Source organism: Buteo buteo, chromosome 11, assembly GCF_964188355.1.
Source record: "Buteo buteo chromosome 11, bButBut1.hap1.1, whole genome shotgun sequence".
NCBI classification, from domain to species: domain Eukaryota; kingdom Metazoa; phylum Chordata; class Aves; order Accipitriformes; family Accipitridae; genus Buteo; species Buteo buteo.
In genome coordinates this window covers 7,140,247-7,161,461 of record NC_134181.1, presented here as the reverse complement: position 1 = coordinate 7,161,461, position 21,215 = coordinate 7,140,247, and the positions used below count along the sequence as shown (strand labels likewise).

At 37.6% G+C, this 21,215-nt stretch overlaps 1 protein-coding gene across 9 annotated transcripts in view; it reads left to right on the top strand.

The window, feature by feature from the left end:
- WWOX (WW domain containing oxidoreductase) overlaps window positions 1-21,215 on the top strand; it is a 535,055-nt gene that overhangs the window by 129,178 nt on the left and 384,662 nt on the right. For 8 of the 9 annotated variants that reach the window (XM_075039972.1, XM_075039973.1, XM_075039975.1 and 5 more), the window contains exons 7-8: window positions 5,078-5,263; window positions 8,978-9,242. In XM_075039972.1, coding sequence (XP_074896073.1) covers window positions 5,078-5,263; window positions 8,978-9,242 — 451 coding nt within the window. Of the gene's footprint in view, window positions 1-5,077; window positions 5,264-8,977; window positions 9,243-15,864; window positions 15,905-21,215 lie in introns of those variants that run through there. The other variant, XM_075039978.1, reaches the window with a different exon arrangement.

The following is a 21,215-nucleotide window of genomic DNA, read 5'->3' as shown; positions in this document are numbered from 1 at the left end:
AATTTCTGGTTAACTATTTCATTACATTTGAAATGGGAGAACACCAAAGCCAAGAACTCTGTTGACATTTTGGTGGTGTTTGTTTAACCTCCTAGTGCACAGGCTACATTTGTTGAAAAATATTATTCTTACCTTTGCAAATCATCAGTAATTAATTCCCTTGGAAATACCTACTGCTGCACACAGCCAGCTTGGGAGGCTGCTGACAGATCATAGTTTTACATCAGGTGCTAACAAATTGATTATTAAATTTCATAACTAACTGATTTATAGCAACAGCTTAATTTCTGTATCTCTCTAATGTATTCACTTACTGTATTTTCAAATAGTGCAGAGCAGTTGGATTGCTTTGTTGCTCCTAATGGTGAATTGAGCACAGCTTTTAAGATCTGAATGACTTGCCCAGTGCGAGGGTTAGTAATGCATCACAGATTTGTGAAGTGCACAAGATATTAGATGGTTTTCAGCTGAGATATTCACAATTAACAAAGTCCTTGTTACTTCTACATGCTTTTTAACTTTCACTAAATTGTAGCTACGCTTACCAGCATGGTGAGAGTTTTCTAGAATTGCTGTAGAGATTGCAGTTAAAGCAGCGTATTCGTGAGGCTCAGTCATGCTGTGAAGTAAGAAACAGTGATTACATGCTATGATGGAACAGCTCATGTTCAAGTCCCAGTGCGTACTTAAATTGTAATGGTAGACCACGTTAGCTCACTTGGTGTGATGTAAGTCACTGACTGAAGGCATTTTAAGGAGACATGGGGGTAAATTTTCAAAACACTCTGCAAGGTTTTAACTATACAGTGTTTCCAGAATTATCAAATAGGTGTCATGGTTAGAAGGAGCAGCTTGGTAATGTCGATACCAGGAGTAAACACTGAAGAAAATTTTCCTTTGCTGCTGACATTTTTTGTTGGCCTTAGCAGTGCCTTTGATGTAGAATTACAAACTACTTTAAACCGAGGAGGAGATTTTTTTTTTTTCCTTGGGCTCGGGAGGAAGCCTCATGTAGATCGCAGCAATGGTTTTAATGAACTTGTGAAATCAAGGTCGTAGTTCTGCTATCACTTAAAAATACTCCTGTCATAAAGCAAAGCTGTAGTGCCAGATGTGTGGTGTGAATTGTCATGTATCTTAAAAATTTTGTTCCTGCATAATGATACGTTCAGTGATATAGAGCTCTGCACCATTGAGGTTAGAATCTGTCATCTGTGGCTGAAATTCGTAATTATATGGTGGCTGTTACATAGGTAATCTCATTCATTTCTTGGTGTGTAAATGTCCAGGTCACAAAAACTTAGAGGACAATTTTCAGTAATTGGACCTTTGTTAGCAGTCTGATGAGAGACACCGATAGCTTAATGGACATGGATCCAAATCCGAGGTGGTTCCTTCTGAGTGGAAACAAAGCATAACGGCAATATTTGTTGATATAACCCTTTAGGTTTCTTTCCTCTGGTGTTCCTAGAGAAATCAGTTTTTAACGTTTTAAAACCACTAATGCTAATTAAAAATAAAGGAATTCTAGAAGGGAATGTGATACTACGTTTTCCGTATGATATTAGTTTAAAATGTCTCTGTATTTGTTTTTATATTTCTTCACAGATTTTTCTAATAGAATATTGTAAATACTTTTAACTTGATGGTCTCTTTAATTTTAATTACCTTTACTTTAAAAAATTAGAACAAAATGTTGTTTGAAAAATACAAATCTCATGAAAAGGACGGAAGCATAATTTTATTTCTTTTATAAAACCCAATTAAATGCCCCGACAATTTAAAAGTGACTTCATTTATTGTTTTATAATTCTAGAATCATCTTTTTAATTAATTGAGCTGACAGATTTAGGTATAGAGTGTGTATTTTGCCTCTGGTGGTTATTTTGTAATTAGTATTAATGAAGGATATTACAATTTGGTTAGGTGGAATATAGTTTGGGTTTGTATGTGAGTCCTTTCTGTCTTATTGTGGTCTGTTACTTCATAGTACATATGACAATTATCAAATAGAATTACGATCTTTTGCAGGGAATGGCGATCATATTTTTTATATTAACTGCTGTACTCATATGCTTTAGTTCTCATACAGGAGGCTCTTATACCAAAAATTACATCTATGTTGAAGAAACTTGTTCCTTTTTCCCAGCAGATCTACAAATCTGTAAATGAATTCTTGCTAGAGCTTTTCATAAACTTTCAGAAGAGATGATGAATCATCCAAAGTTTCCACACATGCACTCTCAAGCTTCATGAGGCTTTGTTTTCCTCTTGGCAGATGCATCTCAAACAGGCAAAATGAACTTGGGTTTAAAACATTTTGATAAAATATGCCTCAAAAGGTCGGGCACCTTTTAAAAAATATGATCCTGCATATCTTAGTAAATAGCCTGCTTGCGCTGTGTTTGAGTGAGGCTGCATGATGAAAAAAAGAACTGCCTTTTTTGCAAGTTGGTTTGAACAGAAAGAAAGAACCTTGCCTTTAAAAGGACAGTCCCCCTTTATCTTCAGTTTCTTTTGTGGGTGTAGTATGTCTGTGAAGATATTATGTGTATAAGTGTCACTGACCAAAAGGCAAATCAGAAATTCAGCACTTCAGAAAATCAGCTTCCCAAAGTACACAGATGTTTCATGCTGCTTCTGAAGCTTTTTGTTAAAATTTTCCAAGTTGGCACAGGTACAGATATTAGATTGTTAACTTCTTATTAAAGCAGACTACGTTGGTAACTTCCCAGCGGGCTTGAAGTTGAAATTTATTTTAATAAGGAAATACAGCCTACTGTTTATGTTGATGCTTATGCAGCTCTTTCAGTATTCACCTAAGGTGCATTTGATTCCCCAAGAAATGTTTTTTTGAAAACTGGGCTATCAAAATCTGGGGTTTTCAAACATGCCTGAAGGAATCTAATTACTTAGGTTTGTTTGACAACCTGGGGCTTCATGTTTCACATTCTTTTCCAGAATTCCTTTTGCAGATGCTCAGAGTTGCAGTATATATGTCCTTCAACCATGTAGGAAAATGATCTGACCCTGGGTCTCCTGTCATGTTTTGTGTGTAGGGCTGTGAAGAAGTACTTGGAAAGAACAGAGGGCAAGCAGCTATTTTTCCTAGTTGTGCTTCATTTATTATCTTCAGAAATAGAGTTTATGTTGGGTGGTTGATTTGGTATCATGGGTTTTGGCCAATTGCAGTAAAGACATAATAGGCTGGAATGGGCTAAACAAAAAAATGTGACAGATCTTAATATTGTGGTGTTAGGACATCACAGGTATTAGTGCACGGTGAGTGCAGGAATGAAAAGTAGTTGTTTGGCTGTCATTATTTTGTGTGACCTTTCCTATTTAACTGTATCAGGGCCAGGGATGCCAGATGCAGGCTCTCAAGTATGAGGTTTTCAGCTCAGGTACTCTTGCTGAGGTCTGCTGCGTCAGGCTCTGACTCAAGGACACGAATACACTCTCGGTGCCAAGGTTTCCTTTGAGATGATACAATCTAGCAAATGTAGATCCATCTGAGGTCCGAGAACCAGAGTCTTTGCTGTGATTCATAAGGATTTGAAAAAAGACAAGAAAGAACAGAAAGGGTGTTTGTCCTTGATCTTGCTGTGGAGGTTGGGGAGGCTGCAGGGGTGTAGCATCCTGAGATTACAGTGGAGACGTCAAGGAATTTGAAGTTTTCTGGACCTGATTTTTAAATGAGAGAGGTATGTGACAGTCTAGATTCTTTTCTAGCTTAGTTTGGTAGAATCTTACCCTTTGCAAAGCAAACTAGGAATGCTTCATTTCAAGTTCCTTCATCGTGGCATTTCTGTTTAAACTGGGTTAGCTGAGCTCAGGAGGAAGGATTCTGTCTCAAGGATCTCATATGTATTGTGTGCAGTTTTTCTACCGAAGAGTACAGCTTCTGGAGGATGTTTTTATTTTCCAACTCAGTCTTTATCAACTTGTATTTTTTTTAACAGCATACTTCACAAGCTGCAGAAGTATGAAACATGGAAATATGCCTTGTTGCATTGTGTCTTTATTTCTTAATCACTTTTCACGTTTCTCCTACCAATTGTGCTGGTGTCATGAATAGATGTTTACCCCACATAAGAAAGTGATAGTAGTCGCTCCTCCCCTAGGAAAAGTTTCTTTTCTAAATGTTCCAGAAAGAGACTGTTTCCTCATTAGCAATTGAGAGAACAGCGACAGTGTTGAGGTATTTCTGGTGACCTGCCCATGCATGTCAGCCATCCATCTGCTGATCACTATTGCTGTGAATGCTCAGGACATATGGACTTTGCTATGGTCCTGTTGGTTCCTGAGATGCAAAGCGTTACTACCACTCTACTTGGTATTTTTGAAGAAAGTGGAAAAGCTGTGTGGTGTTGCTTTGGTGGGCATCTTGAGACGACACGTTGTGGTGGGCTAATTTATTAAAGTAGATTTGGATAGTAAGAAACAAAAATTAAAGCAACACCTTCTTCTCCCTCCTCCCGCCCTGCCCCTTCCCCAGGCTCAACGTCGCTCCTTCAACCCCACTCCTCCTCCTCCTCCCCCACCCCGAGTGGCCCAGGAGGGTGGGGAGTTGTGGTCAGTACACAACAGCCCCCTCTGCCGCTCCTTCCCCCTCACACGCCTCCTCTGCTGCAGCACTGGGTGCTCCCCGCAGCCCTTCAGGATACGCCTGCCCCAGCGTGGGCTCTGCCCGGCCTGCAGGGAAACCCCCGCTCCGGCGCCTGGGGCACCTCCTCCCCTCCTCCTTCTCTCACCCTGCGGCTCATGCTGCTGTTTTCCACTGTTGCCCCTCAGTCCTCTCTGCCCTGTGGCGTTTTGCCTTTTCTTAAAGACGTGGCGGAGGGGCTCAGCTGTGCCCCGCGGTGGGGCCGCGGCGGAACCAGCTGGAACCGGCTGCGTCCGCCACGGGGCAGCTCCCTCCCACAGGAACCGCCCTGCAGCCGCGCCGCTGCCGCAGCCTTCACGCCTACACCCGAGACGCGCCTCGGCCCGCTTCACGCGGGAACGTCGTTACGTGTACGTCATCGAGATTTCTTTTTCCCCGATGCCGTTTTATTCAATACTTCTGATTCTTCAGGCCTCTTCACATCCTGATCTGCAATGCTGCCGTGTTTGGTGTGCCCTGGTGCTTGACGGAGGATGACCTGGAGTCCACCTTCCAGGTGAACCACTTGGGACATTTCTATCTTGTCCAGCTTCTGGAAGACGTTTTACGCCGGTCATCTCCTGCTAGGGTTGTGATGGTGTCCTCCGAATCACACAGGTCGGTGAATATTACCTTTGATTTAGCTGAAATCTTTACCCTAAACCAGTTGTGGCAGAACTGCAGAAGTTTTTGAAAATGAAAGGCCTTGCTCTAAAACATTTGTGTTTGAATAATCTTTTTTAAAATAGAAGCATTGCTAACGCCTGTGGATGTTACTGGATTTGGCTCTATTGCTGGATGAAGTGTGTTCTAGTTTTATAACAGTATGTAGGTATTTTTTGATCATTCTTTGTATGAATGCAGATTTTCACCGCATTTCAGACCACTCATTGATTTTGTGAGGAGATGGAATAATAATTGATTAAATCTGAATGGCATGACCTATATTGATTTGTCATTCAACAACTTCAACATCTTACCAAGAAGAATGTGCAGTTATTTTAGCAGGAGAAACAATGCAATTAAAAACTGCTAGATGAAATCCAATTGTTTTATAATGAGAAATTAGGGAATTCAATGCAGACATTAGCTGTATAATTGTAAAATGGGAAGTAGTGTAGTTAATACATATTAGAAATCTGGCCATGCCTCTTTTGGTGAATTTTTTTAATTAAAATGTTAGATGCTTGTCTTTTCTACTGCCAGGAGAAGTACAGTTGGCAAAAAAGACGTTGATGAGGTTTGCCTTATTTCAGACATGCTTGTGGTCTTTGTGTTAATAACTGAAAAGATGGATTTGATTTAAATGAAGTTCCTTGTGCAAAATGCATGCCCCAGTTCTAAATTTTAGTGGGCACAATGCATGCCCCAGTTCTAAATTTTAGTGGGCACAAACCACTTACTGCCTTCTGATTTAGTTAAGGGACTGCAGGATTAGACCTATAATGTCCAGCTTTAAACATTACTGTTGATTTCTATTTCACTTTTGGTCGTGTGTAACAGCTCTAGCAAACCAAAAGGAAGAACGTGTGAGTCCTCCCCCCGCCGCCCCCCCCCCCCCCCCCCGCCTTCATATTTCTGAAATGTTTTAGTGACCCAGAATGAAGCTTATTTTTTTAATCATGTTTCCATAAAATGTAACCCCAGGGACCTGGTAGAGAGAGACCAGCCAAGGGTCGGGCTGAAACCTTTATCACTTCCAAACACAGGGGCTTATGGTATAAATGACACACTGCAGATAGATTTACTTTTACCATTTTAAATTTATGATGGCTGAAATGAAAGAAAGCAATAGAAAATGCCAGTAATAATCCTCCCTGGTGTTAAAAGACATGAAATGTCTAGTAATTAGGTGGTAACAAAATCTGGACATCCTTATCTTTGCAAATCACACCAGGTTTGTGAAAGCAAGTAGCAGAGTCCTGTTAGGAGTGAGGGAGGCTACTGCAGGGCAGGCAAGATAGCTCTAGAAATAAATCTGCCAACTCCAATCACTTGCCAGATGTGGAGGGCACAACGGGATACGTATAAATGAGCTGTTATTTAATGGGAGATTATGTTGAATTGTCAGCTGCTTGTTCCCCTTTGTAAGTTTGTATCTCTGATAGTATTTTAAATGACATCTTTGTTTTTCACTGTATTAAGTGCTATGTGTAACTAGAGCTCACATCTCTGGATATCTTTATCTGTGTTTTTGAAAACATTTTTTAAAGTGCTCATTGCTAACTCAGTAAGATCAGCCAAGGTTTATAGAAGCCCATCAAAAAATAAGTAACAGTCTATGTTTGAATAAAATAATAAATGCAACTAGTAAATTTCCCTTTTTCTAAGGGGTCCAATTAATGTATTATGGCAGATCTTAACACTTAAACCGATCATTGTAAATAACTGTGCTTCCCCCCCCCCCCCCCCCCCCCCCCCCCGCCCAGTCTGTTTAATGGCAAGAAGTTGATGCAGGGAGTTAGTTTAGACATTAGGTATTATTGGGTAGTAGTACTTTCTGACCTACTTGAGAACTCTGGGCCTTAAACTATGTTGTAAAACAGAAGTGTTGGTATCTAATTACTTCCATAAACCTTGGCAGGATCTTTCAGCTGGAGTCAAGACCCCCTGTTAGGGGAAAAATAAAGTCCCATGTTTGCAGAAAATATTATACAAGACTGCTCCAAGGCAAAATATTTATTTGCCTCTCTGGTTCTTCGTTCATTTCTAGTTACTTCTCTGGATTCAGCACAAATGAATTCTGTTTAAATTAAGCTTTTGGGTACTTTAAGCACATCATATTAAAATCAGAATAATAAGTAGGTTGACTTTCCTTCTGTCTTTATTTCTGTGTTGTTAATTTGATTGTACAGCCCTTATCCTACTGAATTCAATGAGATTGCCGACATAAGTAAGATTGACTCACATAAGCACACTTGCAGGACTGGACTCAAAATATGCTACCGTATTTCCATTATACAGTATACACAAAGTATTTTATTTGTAGGTTATTTTTGGTGTCATAAATGATTACTTGAGGAATGAATATAGGAAATTCCTCCCAGAATAGTCCTGTTAATTTCAGAAATGTATTTTATCTAACCAAAAATTATGAAAGAGAAATTTTGGTGTTGAAATTGTAGGGCTAATTCTGCAAGATACAGAACATCCTAGATTCCTCTTGAGTTCAAATACCGCAGTTGCTTTTCTCTGACTGTATTATAATTCTGCTCACAGAATGAATGTAGAAATTCCAGCTGATCTCTTCATTTCTGGGCATGAGATGCAAAATTAGTAAAGATATTTTAAAACATTTTTCTAGTGTGTACTATAATTATGTTTATCCCTGTTCTCCCCAGCTGATTCTGAAAACTCTGAGTATTAAAAAGAGCTTGCTAAATCCTTTTTATTTTTAGTAGCAATTCTGAATGAAACATAGATCTGTAACTAAATGTAGTATTATTTTTTAATATTAAGATATACCAGTAAATTGATAAATCAAATTGTAAGAATTTGGGAAAAATGCTATATGGAAACTTCCTTTTCTTCATCTACATGTCTTTAGAACATTCACTACTTTGTTATTAAAAAAAAAAAAAAAAAGGAAAGAAACAAACAGCTGGTGTTTAATGACTCTGTCAGACCCAATTAAAAAACATCAACTAGTTACTTTGATTTGTGTTCAGCCATGCCATGGGTATACTTAAAAACATTATACTCTGCCAGAACTCATTTTGGCTTTGTTTACATTTATCTTTTAAACATATAAGACTATTGATGGCAAGTTACCAAGGTTATAACCCCTTTATATTCATCAATTTTTAATCTAAAAAAGAGTCTAAGAGGCAGTGAGACTCATCCGTAGGTACTTGAACACTTAAATGAAAGTGTGCAGTACATGAACACTGGATGAAATAATCAGGGGAAGGGAAGAAGGGGAAATAAAACGATGCTGGTTTTCTCTGCTTCTAATGCAGAGTTATTTAATCCTACATTATTTCCTCCAAGTTGATTGTGCTTTCGTAGATCTATGGCAAAATCTTTTTTTTTAGATTTAAAATAAAGTGATTCAGAAGTTACATACAATGTCTTTAAATCATTAAAGCCTTTTTTGGACTTGTTTTTATTTATCATTTGCTTTTGCTAATTATTCAATAACTTTACTGCCATATTATATGGGACAATTCCTTGCGTCTCAGGCAATTTCCAGTAGTTGCTTTCAACTGCTAAATAAGCTGTTGTTTTATGTTGGTTCTGGCCAAGTTCTACTCTGTTGTCTACATTTTATGTTGTTCTTAATGAGAGTGAAATTAACTCTGGGGTATCTAAGGCATATTTACTGTTTTTTAGATTTACAGAAATTAAAGACTCCTCTGGAAAACTTGATTTCAGCCTGCTTTCTCCATCTAAGAAGGAGTATTGGGCTATGTTGGCCTACAATCGTTCCAAGCTTTGCAATATACTGTTCTCCAATGAGCTGAACCGACGCCTATCTCCCCATGGGGTGACATCTAATTCAGTCCATCCTGGAAATATGATTTACTCCTCCATTCATCGTAACTGGTGGGTGTATACCCTGCTGTTTACCTTGGCTCGACCTTTCACCAAATCCATGGTAAGTGAATGACTTAACAGTATTTTACACATCTTCATTTTTCAAATCAGGGGAGTAAAGTTATAAAAATCCAGATGTATGTATCTGCTTTGACCTATTGCCTTTTATAACTACAACCCTGATTTTAATGACAAACATCGTGCCACGATAGTGCTCTAGAAAAGGATTCTTCAACCATTTTAGATTAACTTTGTCAATCGTCAGTAAAGGTACCTTGTTAGACGGAGTGCATGACTTCCTTGTTTGAATATATGATTTTCACTGTGATTAAAGCAGTTGTACATCTTAGGTGTGGGATAGTTTAGTTATTTCTGTGCTCAGTATACGTAAAACATCAAAAAAATTGCTTTGGTTTTTAAGTGGAATATGCTCGACTGCATTTTCTATGTAAACAGATGCCCTAGTTAGAAAAGATACTACAGACATTATTAATGGCTGAGGGAAAGTGCTTTCAGTGGTAAAGGCACCTTCATTCATATTTTAAAAAAACCAAGCAACCCAACAGTTTTCTTGATTCTTGCAAAGCACTGAAGGCAATGGATATTTTCCCTTTGTCTCCATTGAACTTTGGACTGGGACCATGACATAATGAAAGGCTACGCAGTTCTTTCGTAAGCCAACATTATGAGACTTCATTATATAAGAATTTGCAGCATCTCCAGAGTTTGGAGGTGTTACTCTTATCCCTTGAACCTCTGACCCAGGATATTTATAAGGAGGCCCAAGTCTTTTTTAGGCAGAGGATGACTTTTACTTCATTGAGAACTGGCTTCCTTTAACCTTGTTGTCTGTTTCTCATCCCTTATTTACTGACAAAGAAGGGTATTCCCAAAAGGGGAGCAGGGAGAGGGAGTCTCCCTTGCACGTTTGCAGCTATGAATCAGGGAAATGAAAGGACTCATAACCCTGCAGAACTCATCCAGCCATGGCAATTTGTTCAAGCCCAAACCAGGGCCCCTTTTACAGAAGACTTCACAACTGACAAGAGTGGTTGTGGTGTAGCGTAACTTACTGTCTCCCTGAGCTGGTGATACAGACCAAATTAATTGGTTTTATTTGAAAAAGAGCAGAGAAGGAATTGTTGAGGCAGAGGGATCCATCCTCAAGTAGCTTGATCTGCCACATAACCTATAGTAGCTGAGCAAATCAGTGGTGAGGCTTTGTACATTTCATTATCATTGAGATAATGAACTTAATCTTGATTTATACTGGGTTAATGTAAGTGGAAAACACATCTTACAGTGTTTAAAACTCTGCTTACATGTCCAAAAAAGGACAGCTTCTTAGACAATACTGGATCTTCAGTAAGACCTATGGAGCAAAAATACAGACACTCTAGTGTGGTACACTGACAGTGTGCCTTCACACCTCTAACCTCTGCCTGTAGTTTGCAGCCTTGTACATATGCAAAACCTATTTATGTCCATGAGATTGGTAAGTGAGCATTCTGGCACCTTGGGACAAGTAATAATATCTTTCAGCAGCACGTTTTTTGACCAGACCTTTAAAGCCATGTCTCTGCTGTGTTAGGGATAGTTTGTAAAACAAATTCTTGAAGTTCTCCTGAGAATGGATAAGTGAATGTTATCAGCGTCCTGTGAAAAGGATCCAGTCTGTGGAACTTTTATGAATTGTTAGTTTTATGTGCTCTGACATATTTTCACAAAGGAACCTTTTGTGTTTGTTGCTCAGATAATCTCATCCTCTAAGGAACAAAATAAACCACTGAAGTTCATTTTGAATTCTTTAAAACAATTGATAGATTTTTTTGTAGTATCTATTTATTTATGGGTGGTACATAAAAGAGAATACAAAATATAGTACAAAAAGTATCAGCACTGAATAATAGTGCACTCTAGTTCAAGCCCAATCACTTAATTAAGTCCTTTGTGTTTGTATGGGTTTCACTGAGGTTATTTGAATGTTATAATGAAGGGTATGGGTTGAGGGTAAGTATCAGTTGTATAACTCTTATTCTGATATGAATTGTTATGTTCCCCTGAATCTTACCAATGTTTCAGTTGCCAGTAAAACTAGACAGGTGCCCCTTCCTGGGTATGCAAACAAGCTGAGCTGAAATTCTCAACATCGTCGGTGTAAGAGTTTTTCTATTTTAAGATTTGTTGGGAGCAAATGATTTGCTCCTCCTCCTTTTTTAGGGATTGTTCTGTCACGAACCCGGAATAGACTTTTTTGAGGATCTTTTTGTGGGCTTCCTCTCAGTATTTCTGTGGCAGTTCACCCCAGAGTTTAGATGAGTGTTTTGGTCAGAATACTGGGCATGTATCTTAAAGCTTAAAGCTGCAGTCCCAAGGTTGTGAACTGTACGTTCCTGTGTTTTGCAAGGATGTCTGCATTGCACAATGCAGCATGATGCAGCAGCATTTTAAGCAGTTGCCACTGAGCTGGATCCATAACTGGAATTGAGAGATCCATCTCAAGGTTATGTGGAGAGAGGTATGGTTTTAGCAGTTCAGGCAAGGTGCCACGCAGATACGCCTGTACCAGTTTTGATGTCTGAGGCAGTACCTTTAGCTGCTGCAGCATTGTGGTACATGGAAAGCCTAATCCTTCTGGAGCCAGTTTGAAGCTCTTTGCTATGTTTTGAACTGTAGAGGCTCCTGGAGACTGTATGGATGCGTGCACATATATGTATATACACACACATACACACAGACTGCAGCTGCACGTACTTGATTCTAACTGGGGCCTTTTCATATTATTATAGTAAAAGCTGTAATAAAAAATAATTAAATCTTTAATTTGTATTTCACAAAGATAGACTTACTAGGTGTTCTGAGAGTGGTGGATAGCTCAGAATAATACTCAGATTTTCAGCTCTTTTGGAAATTTTGAAGCAGGATGCAGGAGAAAATTAGAAAATACATTGTTTTCTCTACTAGTTTTTTCCAGAACAATATAATTCTTACGTTCTGTCCTGGCTGCAAGTTGCTACTGAGAAATTAGTCTTCACGCCTTTCACTTAGTTGTCATCATTTTCTGTGGTAGTTATAAAATCATGTATTTAAAGTTTACTTACTAGAAATAATAACAGTTTAGTAATTATTTTGTTTTGTTTCCAACAGTGAAGAAGTATACATTGTATATCTGATTTTTTTTTATTTTTTTTTTTTAATGTAATTATTCAGTTCTTGAATGTTGAATAGCTCCACTTTGGTTGATGAGGATGTAGTATTTTCTTCAGAAATGCATACTGTTGCATACTGTGAATTGCCATTTTGGGGAGAGGTCATGCAGCCTCTGGCGCGTGGTACTTGGGATATTCAGCATGACAGAATTTAGCTTAGGAAACACTGCTGGTAGCTGTTCAGTTTTAGCTGATTCCCTGAAGCACTGAGAATGAGTATTCCAATATCACACTTCTACTTACGTGTTTGCTGTTATTTGCTGCGACTACGGTGATGAAATTTCAGTAATTAGGGCACTTTACGAAGTCAGGCAAGTTTAAATTTCTGCTTAATGAAAAGGTTTGCAGATCACTTAGAATCTGGTTTTCCTAAACCAACAAATATACGTAGGTAAGGTTTATCTGTCTTTCAAGTGTGAGGCTTTTAGAGGCATAATTTTAGTTGCTTCTGTAAATGGTCATACGTTACTGCAGAAGAAATGCAACTTCACATTTTCCAAACCTATTTTATGAACATATGAGCATAAAAATTGTATGTTTGTACAGCTTATAGTGAACTCTTCTGCTGCGTAACAGAGAGCTGTCTGGTCAGCTTTTGAAACATAACACAATATTTAAGTCACTGATTGTTATAGGTATACAAGAAGTACTTTTGTTAAGTAGAGCACTGGAAACTGAAAGACTAATCCTTTTTTCCCACCCACCTCTTTCAAGATCTAAAAGCTAGAAGGATTTGCTAGACAGAAATGGAGAACAAGTATTTTTTTGTAGAAAGCAATAGTTGCAAATAAATTACCATTTTATTATTGTAGTAACTGTAGCTCTACTAATGTTCAAAGGGCCTCTCTTACTTACCGCTATATAGTTACTCAGTAAATTGGAGATGCTTATGGTATAATTAAATGTCAATTGAAACAAGCGGCCACTGTAAATAACAGATTGGAAGAGAAGCTCTGAAAGTAACGGTGTAGGCCACGCACATGGTTAGCTGGTTTGTTGTAAAGCTTTAGGGTTTTGGTTCCTTGGGCTTTTTTCCTACTTTTTTTTTTTCTTTTTACCTCTCTCTTTCATGCTCTTTTGCCCTCTTTTTCTGCTTCTCTCTTTCTCCCTCCCCTTTTCTTTCTCTTCTTGAAGGTTGGCTCAAGAATAGTTTGACTAAGTTGTTTCTTTTGTTTTAAATTAATGCTAGTCATTCAGAATCCATCTGATTTGTTACTACTTACATACAAGATTAAAATTAAATACATTTATTGTAAGTTTTGAGCATACACCGAGTATGTTATCTAGTGTCACCCCCAGGTGATTTTGTGAGTGTACAATGGCATATAAAATTAGAAGCAGAGTGCCATTATAACACACTTGTGATAGTCTTACATAGAACCAAATATTTTTGTTGGCAGGTAGGAGAGCAGAAAGAATATCATGTGTTAGAGTAGACAGAGCTTAACAGATGTTTCAGTGAAGTGAATTTTCAAATCCTTTTACATTAAGAAATGGCTAGGGTTTGTTGAAGTTCTGAGACTATTGGGTTACATTTCCTGTTGCAGTGCAAAGCCAGCCATTGTGCTAGAGTTTTAGCAGATGTGTTACCCCTTTTAATGGTTGGGAATAAAACATTGATTCTGTTGCTGAGAGATAAATTCCAACTAGAAGAGCTCAGCCTGTCACCTTTAAACAGACAGTTAGCTGCAGTAAGACCATTCTGCCCTTAATTTTTCACTGTGTAAGAGACTGATGCTTGAACTGCTCTTTGATTTCTCCCTCCTCCCCCAAAGATAGTAGCTTCTCAGAACTGGATTTTGTATTTAAAGTATTTGGTATTGAGAATTATAAGGAATATTTTTAAGGGCCCCAAAGTCTTCTCTACGTCTTAGTTTTACAGAAAACAATGAATTCTTGTCATTCTGATACTATCCCGGGGGTGTTTTAGGCAGTTGGCATGTATTGCGATGCTTGTATGGGCAGGAGGAAACCCCTGTGCCTACAACTGCTTCAATGATTTTACTTGTGCCATATGTTGGAAGTGTTTAAATTTAAATTTCATGTGATGATTTGCACTCACACCTAATATCAACTTAGAAATGCAACTCTGGCAAGAAATGAAGCTGCATCTATAGGAGTGACTTTCTTCTACCTAATGATCACATCTGTTTGCTTTTGATGGAAGCCCAAAAGAGGCCCTGCAGTCTCATCATCTCTTCTCCTTCTCCCCAGTTCTTTGCTAAAGAAGCTGAAATAACCCTTAGAGCTGGGGATAGTATTCCCTCCTTAAGTAAACATTTTTTGCTGTCCAAAGATCTGTGTGGGCTGTGTTGAGTTGATGTTGGCTTCCATTACTGAATTCACAGTTCAGGCCAGATTCTGCCCTCAGCTGTGGACGTTCAGCTCCAAGAGCAGTCATGGGTAGGGTGGGTATATGCGTGTTTCAGCGTAGAATTTGGCCTGTATTTCCTCCCCAAGACATTCCTGAAAATGCACTGGGGTTTCTTGAAAAGCAACAGGCAGTTCTTTTTGAAAAGAGCCTCACAGTTTAGATTTGATCAAAATGGCAGTTTCTTTTCTCAAATTGAGTTTTGGGCAGGAAGTGAAAGAGGAGAGTGAAAGGGGACTATCTATCTACTGGATATTAGCAGTTGTTGTAGAGAGTGTATAAATCACATACGCACGTCTCCTGTTTTATGGATTAATGCCTAAAGTGTAAACGTTAAAGCAATGCTAAGCAACAGCTGTCTTTTTTAACACACAGGTTTGTGGACTGTACCTCTAGTAACATGGAAGGACAGTTATTTTATTGAACCCCGATAACATACACTTCTTTGCAGAATACTGTTATTTAAAATTGACTGAATTGGGTAAAAGGAAAGAAGCCATATGTGGAAGAATATTTTGATTGGTTGTAATAGAACGGTAAGAAATGCCTCCAAAGTAGTTGTTAAACATTTTGGAAGGATGGTGCAAAAATTCTTCTATGCACTTAGAAATTCTGTGTCCTATCTAGTAATAAAATGTAATATAAGCTAGTTTATTATCAAACTTACATTTAAATGATACATATTTTAACTTCCTGCTAAAATAAATGTGGCATGAAATATGAGGGCAAATTAAATCCATCCCCCATAGTCTACACCACAGGAATGGAAAGTCTTTATGAAAACGTATCCATGAACCCAACAGAAGAGCTCAGGGTCTCAGTGTGTAGAGCGGTGCTCCGGGGGAGCAATGGCCATGGAATTTGCTGTGTCCAGCACACCCCGTAGCTGCTTGTGGAGTAGATCTGTTATGTCCTATAGTTTTGTGGAGGTAGTGAGGAATTTCTTCCTCTCCCCCTAGATCCTTGCAGAATTTCAGGATGCCCTGCCAAGTATGTGGGCTGCAAGGCAGGGAAAAATTTGGTCCATAATGTTTTTATATTACATATTTATATGTAATTAAATTAGAATTTGAAATTAAAAAGCATATTTCCCTATTTTTCAGACTGAAAAAGCCTTCCTGGATTAGAAAGCTATATATACACCTTGTGGAATGTCTACGTACAGGTCTGAATTGCCCACAAATGCTAACTTTCTGTGCAACCTCACATCCAGCCCTGTCTGATACCTTATCGCCTCCTGCCTGAAATCTGAAAAAGATTGGCCTCATAGGTAGTTAACAGCATAGAACAGAATATTTCTTTCTGAAACTTGCAGAAAGTCAGTCTTGCATTCAGTTATTTTCATTTCTTGTTTCAGATTGTTTCACTGGCTAGAAACAGACCTCCTTATTGAATAATGGGGGGGGGGTATTGGTATAAGCCGCGTTACAAATAAAATAATGAGTTCTTAACAAAAGGTTTTAAAAGTAAATCCTTTTTATTTTTTCACTGTGGTATGATGCTTCCATAATTTCTTGTCTGAAAGTCCCAGACTTTCCTTTACTGTGCTTTTTTTCCTGTGTTCTTTTGCAGTCCTCCAAAGAAGATTTCAAGTTCCCGTTTTTTCCTTATTCTTATTCTTTGTCTTTTACTCATCATCACTTGCACAGCTAAACTGCAGCTGAAGTGCCATGGTGTCTCTGAGGTGTTATGCAGCATTGATCTGCTCAGAATGTATTTGAGAAACCATAAGGAAGGAAATTTCTGTTGTATTACGAGAGTTGAGGTGCTTGGGTGACAGGCAAGATGTTGCAATCTGACAGAAACAGCTGAACAGGATATTTAGCCCTTTTTTTTGTCCCTTTACCTTTGTTTTTTTATGTCATTACTATACTTGCTATTAGGAATTTGCCTCATCCTTGTGGGTAGTGTTCTTGAGGTCTTTCTCATACTGAAACATCATCATTTGTTTTATTTGCTGCAAAAATTGATTATCTACTGCAATAACTGAAAACAAGTAAGGTATTGATTTTCCATGGGCCAAGATGACTAAAATTTAGAACTGTGAATTTGAAGAGACTGTAAAAAAAGATTTTTTTTTTTTAGGTGCTTAGGTAGTGAAATTCAGTACTTTCAAAATGCTTGAAATTCTGAGGTTCTGAGGGTTTTTTGATTTTTATGTTTGCATTTATTTTGCATATTGCTGTACAGGTATTCTTTTTTTCAATGTCAGATATTACAGAGAGATGTGGAAGTAGGATGAAAATTTAAAGTTTGTCGAAAAAAAGGCTTCTCCATATGGTAGTCTATATTTTCACAGTGCTCTGTGAAAAATCATTTTCATGTTTTTGTTCTGTTTTGTCAGGGAACAAAATAGCTAATAGCAGCACGAGATAATATTCTGGATTTATATGTACAACCTCTTGGCCTCCCTTCCTTCTCCTGACTGATTAGAAATGCGTTCTCCTCTCTCAAAAGTGGGTGTATGCTACTTTGCCACATAGGTATAATGTTAAAACTGTGTTTATGGACAGGTTTGCGACACTTCTGGTTTTGTGGCCACACAAAAAAGATTTTTCTTGTGTAGTTTACATAAATCTAATATTTTTTGACAAGCATTATTAAGAAAACAGGAAAGCATTTATCATATAGCTTTGTTAAAAATAATAGATTGGGAAAGGGAATGTAGGGGAAAACACACAGTAAGGAACTTTTCTGAATCTGTTACATACTTGAGTTGTATAAACCAAAAAGTAAATGTGCACGATCATATTCTTTTTCTATCTTTAGGTAACAACAGTAACTTTTGCTGGGAATAATCTAGGTTAAAATTTAGTGATTTTCTGTTTAAACAGGCAATTGAACTTAAATGTCTTGAAGATCTTTTTAAAAACTGAAACAGATTGCCTCTACTTTTTTTCATGCATTTATTTGGTGCTAATGCAAACCTGTGGCTGTTAACTTCGGAAAATGACAGCTATGGTCTAAACCAGTTTTATGATATGTGCCGGCCATAGTCCTCTTAATGTATCTCCATACTAAGGTAGTAATTTTTACCTTTGCTACTGGTCTTCCTTCTCCCCCTCTTAAGCAGTCTTCAGTTTATGCTAGTATATTGTTATATTAATAATTTTAAGAAGGTCTGGTAAACAAAAGGGATTTTCATAGAATAATTCTCTACTTCTTGCCTAGTAAGGGTTTAATCTTTGATGACTTTGTAGCCTAGCCAGCAGTGAAAATTGCTGGCTGAAATTACCGTGCATTGCTGAAGACCAAATGTAAGCATGCCCCAAAGTCCTCCAGTGCCTTTTGCTTTGTTGCAGAGCCCTCCGGGTGCCCCTCGCTGCACTCCAGAGCCCTCCGGGTGCCCCTCGCTGCATATCAGAGCTCTCTGGTTACAGTTACTGCAGATGAGGTGACTCAACCCTGCTTGCGACCCCACAGTTTCTCATTTATGTGCCTGAGCAAGGTCACTCTAGACAGTTTGTTGTAAATAACACAGTAGGATCCAGACCTCCTTAGTTACCAGCTAGCACATAAATCACAGGATTATTAATTTTCTTTAATAACAAGAGAGTACTGGAGATAACATTTTTATGAATGAGATAACTATAATCAAAAGCAGAGTCAATGCGCTGTAGTTCATTTATGATGATCCAATGATCTGTTGCTAGCATTCTAGAAAGGTGGTCTCAAATATTCACAGTTATAAAACTTGACTTTTTACGTAGCAATGAGTTTCCAATCACTTTTTATAAAAAACTAGTCCTTAAAAACTCTTTTTAATTAATGATTTTTAACTTTTTGGACAGACATAGCAACTATGCTGTAAAGCTAGCAAGTAAATTAAGTACAGCCAAACACAAATTATACAAAGCACTTCAATTGAACCAGGTATTTTCAGCTACTGAAATAATGGTGCTATCAGTGATATGAAATGCAAAAAACAAATTCCGTGTGGGTTAAGATGTAAGATGGCAAATCCGGTTCCACTTCAAACTGTTGCCGTCTGCCAAATTTTAGAAGCTGTGAGAAGACCTCAATGATGGAGGAGTGTGGGAGGGTTATGAATGAATGGCTGTAAGAAGTAATTGTGCTTCATTAGTGTGCATTTCACTTTCTCAATTTTCTTCTCTAAGATCAAGTTTCTTACTGAGTTTAGAGTCCAAGAACAGAATAATTTTTGGCTATTTAAAAAAAAAGTGTATCTGCTGTTTATTCCTTAAATGAGGAGTAATGAAATTCAAACTCCTCCTGTATCACTAAACTTTGAACTGAGGCCTTCTTGTCCATGTCACTTGACGTAGCAGTAGTGCATCTTTTCTTTCCTCGTAGTTCTTTCTTCCTTGTCTTTTATATGCACATGCATACCTGCTGATACTAAGCCTTCTAGCTAGCTCTTTAGGAAATAGAGTTGCTGATCCACACATCTAAAGTTCAGTAAAAGCAATGTTTTTTGCAAAAAGTTTAGTTTTTGTTTCTTTGACCTCTAGAAGTTAAAATCCTATGCCCAGATTTAAAACTGTAAATGGTAAAATTAATGAAATTACATAACTGAACATTGTTAACCCGTGTCATTTTGTGAGCATAACTCACAGAGAAATATAAATTTTGTGGATTCTAGAACATGGTTTATCTTTCCTTACATTTTTTTGAAGTTGCTATTTATGAATGGACAGATGTTCAGGAAACCCCAAGCTTTTATTGGCTGTATTTAGAATAGATGAAATACCAAATTGTTTAAAAAAGAATGCAGTGTAGATCCTATTTTATGGAACTATCATTTAAATATTATTTCTTAATTGGGGGATGCAGTGCTTAGTTACATTAACGTTTCCCTAGAACTCCTTGGATATCTGAGATGCTTTATCATAACATGGTCTTTTCATTTCTCTCTATATCATCTTTGAAGAGGTGCCATACCACTTTAAACAGTTCACCAATCAGTTTCATATGATGGATTCTCTTTAATCATTTACATTCAGAGAAAGTCAAATATTCCTTAGGAAGCCAAAGTAATCTAACAGAATGTATAGTGTTTGTGCAGCTGGATATCTTATTTATTTGAAGTTCTCAGGGAAATCTCTTCTGACTTTACAAAAAAGATGGAAGAGTAAACAGTAAGAGTGTCCAAGTAATCTGAGCTAGAAAGTCCCTTCTTTTAGAGCAAAGTCATTAAAAAAGTATATTTGCAAGGTCCAAAAATAATACAGTATATCAAATGCAGAGTACTACATAATGTTTTTTCAGTATTCTCACTATTTTTACATATATATGTATGTGTATGTACCTATCTATCTATCTAAAATGAAAATTATACTTGGGTTTTTAATATATTTAATATTCCTGGATAGGTGAACACAGTAAGAGTCTGTTTTCCTGAAAAAGTGATTCATCTGTTTGTTTTTTGTGTGTGACATGTCATTCATCATCATGTTGGCATTCCCTGGACATGATAACTGCATAACCAAATTAACATTCCCCAAAACTTCCTTCCAGGAAAGCTATTGGAAATGTACGTGTATATATAGAAAATTCATATTTCTAGGCTTTTGGGAGGTATCCCACTGTGATACTAATAGTGTTTCTAGTTCTTGTCAGTTCTTTATTCCAAAGTTTGCTGTATATATAGGTATCTTTTTTTCTCCTGAGGAAAGTGTGAGGGAACTTACTGGGTTGGATTTGTTGGTTTTGGGGCTTTTCTTTGGTGTTACGGATATGACTGTGGTAGTTTTCTTTTTTCTAAAGGCAAGACTCAAACTGCAAGATATTCCTTGGCCAGCTTGGAGCATTGGCTAGATTCCCATGTGGAGGAAAATAGGTCTGTGGTTGATGAGACTGTCTTAGGGAGTGTGTTTAGTTTTTCCACTGGATATTCACTAGTATTTTGTAGTTCAGTAGCTCCCATTGTATATCACTCTCTGAGAGTTACTGAAAAAGCTAGAGTTAGAGACTGTTCAAATCCTGAGCTTCTTTCTACTGTAGTCCTAATTTTTTTTTACTGTGCCTGTGCCTTCTTTCTAGGTAAGAGTGTATGTGTTTCTAAAGAAAGGGAAGAAAGAGGGAATATATGTTCCAGAAAAATTAACAAAACCAAAAAGTTGTCCTTAATTTTATGTAGGTTTTACTGCCAGTATCAGTGTGAGATGATGTGCCCTTCTGCCTCTCCTCTTTTTAACCTACTGTCTTAGTCCTTAGGTCTGTGGTTTCTTACCTTTCTCAAAACAGGAAGAAAGCACAAATGTATGATTGTATGTTAAATACCTTGAAGGTAATGTCTTGAAGAGTCATTTTAAATGTTTATATGATTCAAGAATTATATTTAAGAATAGAGGAGGAAGATTTGGCAAAAAAGAACTTGAAATATTAAATATAGTTGAAATAATAATATGGTTCCATGTTTTGTTATGTGTTATATGGCCTGAATTTGTATGATTTACTTGTCATAAAGTGGCAGAATGTACTCATTCTCTTC